This window comes from Neophocaena asiaeorientalis, unplaced genomic scaffold, assembly GCF_003031525.2.
Source record: "Neophocaena asiaeorientalis asiaeorientalis breed wild unplaced genomic scaffold, Neophocaena_asiaeorientalis_V1.1 scaffold364, whole genome shotgun sequence".
Taxonomy (NCBI): domain Eukaryota; kingdom Metazoa; phylum Chordata; class Mammalia; order Artiodactyla; family Phocoenidae; genus Neophocaena; species Neophocaena asiaeorientalis.
This window is the reverse complement of record NW_020172457.1, coordinates 1,630,363-1,635,792: the sequence shown is the minus strand read 5'-3', so window position 1 is coordinate 1,635,792 and position 5,430 is coordinate 1,630,363. Positions and strand designations below refer to the sequence as shown.

General features: G+C 46.5%; 1 protein-coding gene across 1 annotated transcript; it reads left to right on the top strand.

Moving 5' to 3' along the window:
• The first annotated feature begins 702 nt into the window (after window positions 1–702).
• On the top strand, window positions 703–3,495 carry LOC112394967 (aldo-keto reductase family 1 member B10-like). Its single transcript, XM_024737976.1, is given in 6 exon segments — window positions 703–825; window positions 827–874; window positions 1,750–1,871; window positions 2,122–2,253; window positions 3,222–3,330; window positions 3,448–3,495. Coding segments are annotated over 6 exon segments (582 nt in total).
• Window positions 3,496–5,430: the final 1,935 nt, after the last annotated feature.

The window sequence follows — 5,430 nt, the reverse complement described above, 5'->3', positions numbered from 1 at the left end:
TTCTTTTTTTTCTTCCTTCCTTCCTTTCTTTCTTTTTCTTCCTTTCTCTCTTTCTTCCTCTCTTTCTTTCTTTCTTTCTTGCCTTGCGGGGGTCGGGGGGAGGAATAAACCCTATTCTTACAAGGTTTTCTATTTCTCCTTTTTCTGAAACAACAGTTATATAATGCCTTGCATCCATTGACTCTTAGGTGTGTGCCCAGTGCTGTGCTGCAAACTTGACATTCATTGTGGCCCTTAACACAGTGACCTCATGAGGCAGGTGCTATTGTTATTATTCCCATTTTGTAGACTAGGTTTAGAGAAGTTAAGTAATCTGCTCAGGCCACACACCTAGTATGCGATGAGCCTGGATTTATACAGTAATGACCATTTTCTCTCTGAAGATTCCTTTGAGTTACTTCAAAATCCAGTCTTCAGCCTGGTCATTAGAAAGAGGTTGCAGTCTCTTCCACACACCTGGAGACAGCTCCCGGCTGGAGGGTGAACCTGGATTAGAAGGGAGTGGGCTTGAGCTAGGATACGACATGAGGCTATAATCATAAAGTTAATTCACTTTCCTTCCTTCTCTTTTGAAAAGTTTTCCAAAGCACGTTTTCTTCCCAGGTGTCCCCTGGAAAAGGGGACCCCAGGGAAACCTTGGTTTGGAGAAGCTGGGCTGTATAGGAGAGCCTGTTGAAGGTGGTCTGGGGATAAGAGTCTATGATGGTCTTTTCTTTTTCCTTCCGGTCTACCCCAGGCAAAGTCAGAGAGGCTGTGAAAGTGGCCACTGACATAGGATGTTGCCACTTGGACTGTGCTTATGCCTACGAGAACGAGCGTGAGGTGGGGGGAAGCCATCCAACAGAAGATCTGAGAGAAGGTTGTGAAGCAGGAGGTGGGAGGACTGCACTTCAAGGCAGGCAGAAGTATTGGATTTGGTCAGCACCCGGAACTCTGCCAGCCTTTGCTCTAAGTACTCTGGTCATTTCCCCCGCTGCCTTTATAACATCCCTGGATACAAACATCCACACTCTAGCTCAGTATTGGTGTGCAGAGACGCTACTGCTACCTTACCCACCTCGACTGGGTTTTCCCTTTGTGGGGATGGCTCCATTGAGCCATGGCAGTACCCTTAGCATCCCCGTTCCCCATCAGTGGGCTCCATCTGCCCCGTGGCAGTTAAAAGCTAAGGCTGCAGTCAGAAATGGATCCTGAAGCTCCACCTTTTTTTTTTTTTCTGCGGTACGCGGGCCTCTCACTGTTGTGGCCTCTCCCGTTGCGGAGCACAGGCTCTGGATGTGCAGGCTCAGTGGCCATGGCTCATGGGCCCAGCTGCTCCGCGGCATGTGGGATCTTCCCAGACCGGGGCACGAACCCGTGTCCCCTGCATCGGCAGGCGGACTCTCTACCACTGTGCCACCAGGGAAGCCCTAAAGCTCCACCTTTCAGCACTGTGGTCTCAATGGTTGTGGCCCAGACGTTCTCAGCGAGCAGGTATTTTGGAAAATGGTGGGAGCGTTTTTATTGTCATATATGAATTTCATTTTAGTTCAGTCTAGTAAAAGGCAAGTTACAAAATGTTATTGAAAATCCTTTCCTCCTGCTTTCCTCTCTCTCCATGGGCTGAATGGAAAATTCCTCTTCACGCTTTGGTTAATCCTTACAACGGTGGATCCTGTACCAGCTACTCCTGTCCCAGAGAGGACTAAGCCAAGCCAGGATCCCTGGGGTCCCTCTAGCACTGCCCAAAGGTGTCCCTTTCTATGACAGGCCATGGAGGAACTGGTGGACGAGGGGCTGGTGAAAAACATTGGGATCTCCAACTTCAACCACTTCCAGATCGAAAGGCTCTTGAACAAACCTAGACTGAAATACAAACCAGTGCTTACCAGGTAAATTCTGTTTAGTAAAGGGTAAGGGTCCTGCGCTATTACTTCTTAAACATTTGGAGGCAAGTTCAGTGCTTTGCACTGAGTCTCATTTGAAGGTCAGTCATCAGGTACTTCGTTGGTCATGTGAGACAGCTCTTGGGGTCTGGTTTAGCCAGGCTAGCAGTGGGCAGTGTTTGGCTTCTGCTTGACGGTCTTTTTTTGTGTGTAGAACTCCCTATGAGCAGCTCAAAAAGCAGGTGGACTTTTCTAGTGATGAGGATTGTCCCCTTTTACAGATTGAGTGTCACCCATACCTCAGGCAGGAGAAATTGATCCAGTACTGCCAGTCCAAGGGCATCACTGTCATGGCTTACAGCCCTCTGGGCTTTCCAGATAGACCTGGGCGAGGCATTTGATCTTTCTCCTGACATTCTTTAAGAAAAGCCATCAGATGGCTAGTGGGAAGCTGTTGCTTAGCACAGGGAGATCAGCTCAATGCTTTGTGAGGACCTAGAGGGGTGGGATAGGGAGGGTGGGAGTGAGGCTCAAGAGGGAGGGGATATAGGGATATATGTATACATATAGCTGATTCACTTTGTTGTACAGCAGAAACTAACACAACACAAGGTATATAGTTTCTTTTCCATCCAGCAGATCAGTCTTGTGTTTTATTCCTTGTGCTGTCTTCATTTAATTCCTTGAAGGCAAAAAAAACAGGAAAGGAAGCCCACTGAGGCCCTTCCTTGAAAGCCTGTTTGTTTGGAACTCCAGGAAATCCCGTGGTTATCACTGAAACAAGGATGGCATCTAACGGCTTCTGTTGAGTCCTGTTGTCCAGGAAGAAGAGCATGGCTATACAGCCAAAAGATCTGGGTTCAGATCCCAGTTCCACTACTTATCAGCCTCATGACCCCAAACACTGTCCCAAGCCACTTTCCTTATTTTTAAAAAAGGAAGGTTATGAGGGCCTCCCTGGCGGTGCAGTGGTTGAGAGTCCACTTGCCGATGCAGGGGATACGGGTTCGTGCCCCAGTCCGGGAAGATCCCACATGCCGCGGAGCGGCTGGGCCCATGAGCCATGGCCGCTGAGACTGCGCGTCCAGAGCCTGTGCTCCGCAACGGGAGAGGCCACAACAGTGAGAGGCCCCCGTACCGCAAAAAATAAATAAATAAATAAAAATAAAATAAAATAAAAAAGGAAGGTTATGGAGTTGTTGTGAGGATTAAGGGAGATACTGGCAGAGGACTGACAAGCTTCTGATAGTTATAAAGTGCTCAGTCAATACTAGCTGTTGTACTAAAGATACAGTGAGTGGCAGAGATGTTTTATTTTTCTGAAAAAAAGTAGAGGGAGCAGTCCTTGTAGATAAGTGGAAACACCACGTCCCCTTCTGCACGGGTTCTGATCCGGTTCCATATCCGGAGGAACGTCGTCGTAATTCCCAACGTGACGCCAGCACGCATTGCTGAGAACTTTCAGGTAAGATTCCAGCTGGTTGGCCCTGGTTTTCTCAGTGGAGGAGGGGACGGGAGAGATTCCCTCACCAGGCCTCTCATGCTGTCCCTGAGTTTTCTGTGGGCTTTTCCCCCTTCCCAGCACCTTGCAATCTCTCAGGCCAGGAAGCTGACCTCAGAGCTGAGATGAATGACTAAGGATGGGCTGGGGGAGCAGCCGGTGAGGTCCTGTCAGGTCTGAGCACAGCTGTACCTCTGATCTGATCATGGGGACTCTGCTATCTTGAGGATATGAAGATTTAAAAGAATAAAGAATAATAATAACCAACATGCATGGAGAATTTACCCTGTGCCAGCACTATTTGGAATGCTTTTTGTATGTGTTACTCACTGAATCCTGCAAGCACCTCTTGGAGGTAGATACTCTTACTCACATTTTACGGAAGATGAAATGCAGGAATGGGGAGGCCAAGGAACTTGCTCAAGGCCACTCAGGTTGTAAGTGGCTGAACCAAGTTTCAAAGGCTCTTGGGAGATCTTTGGTTTCGCTTGCAATCAAAACGTCATCTACATACTGAAGTAAGGTTCCCTCGTATAACTGTAGGTCCATTAGCTCTTTGGCTAGGGCTTTCCTGAAAATGGTGGGGGCATTCTTGAATCCCGGGGGGAAGCACGATCTAGCAAAACTGCTGTTTCAATTTGGTCTCTGGGTCATCACATTCAAAAGCAAAAAATCCTGAGATTCGGGACTTAAGGGTGTGCAATAAAAGGTGCCTTGTGGGTCCCAAACCGTAGGGCCGGCAGAAATCCCAGGATAAAGTTGTAAGTAAGGTATAGGGGTTGGCTACCACCAGATGAATGTCCTCAGCTATCTGATTTATTGCTCTCAGGTCCTGTACAAAGTGGGTCCCTGGCTTCTGGACTGGTAGGATGCCAGTGTTGTATGGTGACTGGCAGAGGCAGATGAGGTTATGTTCAAGGAAGGCAGATATCACTGGCTGGATTCCCTTTCTGGCATGTTCCCTTAAGGGCTATTGTTTTAAGTTCGGGATCTTAGACCCTGGATGGAGTTTCACCTGTACAGGTGTTACCATCTTTGCTCTTCTTGGCCTCCTATCTGCCCAAACATCCTATCTTACCTTCTGCAGGATCTCTTCAGGAAATTCCAGGCACTCAGTCTTTCCTAGCTATAGTAATGTTGCTTGAAGCGAGCAAGTTTGTTCTGGCGGCACCTTAATGTCCATCCTTTCTTGGGAGAAAGTGACTCTTGCATTTAGTTTACTCAAGAAGTCTCGTCCCAGCAGAGGTATTGGACACTCAGGCATGTACAGGGAAACTGCTTCAAATAAGTCTCCTATCTGACACTCCAGTGGCTTCCAAAAGGGCTTTTGGAGAGGTTTTGGAGACAGTCACTATCTCTGAGGAGGCTTTGGCCAGTTTAGAGTTTAGCACAGAGAAAGTAGGTCCGGTATCAATCAAAAAATCAACAAGCTTATTTCCCACAGTCATTTTTACCCAGGGCTCCTTGTGGGAAATATCAGTGGAGCCAGTAGTTCCTAGGGGAGACCCTGGGCCCTGTCATTCTTGGTCACTATCAATCATCTGGGGCATCAGCGGAAGGGGCTGTGAGCAAATTATTTCCATATCTGCGGTTTCCCTGGCACTCTGAAAGACAAGCTTGGGGGTCTCAGTTCATCATTTTGTTTCTACCTCATGGGCCTTGTAAATGACAGAGTATGGTGTCACACTTCCCATCCACATTTTTATATTTTTGCTATTTATTTATATATCCATAAATAATCTATGAGATTGTTTTGGGTATTTTTTAAAATTAAAAAAAAATTTTCCTTCATGTGATTATGATTATGATTTCCTTAATTAAAAAGCTTAGTTATAGGATAAAAAGATTAGGTTCCTATTAATAAGTTATATGACATTTTTTGTTTCACTTGAATTTAACCAAACAGAGGTGAATTAAAATGCTGATATAGAGAAATATTTTAAAAAAACAACTTCCTAGTTTTTCCTGATTTCACTTTTCACATTTACATCTCGAGTAATGAGAACTTTGCAGGCCTCAGACCCTTCAATCTCACGATTCTAACCAAGACAATGAATCCATCCT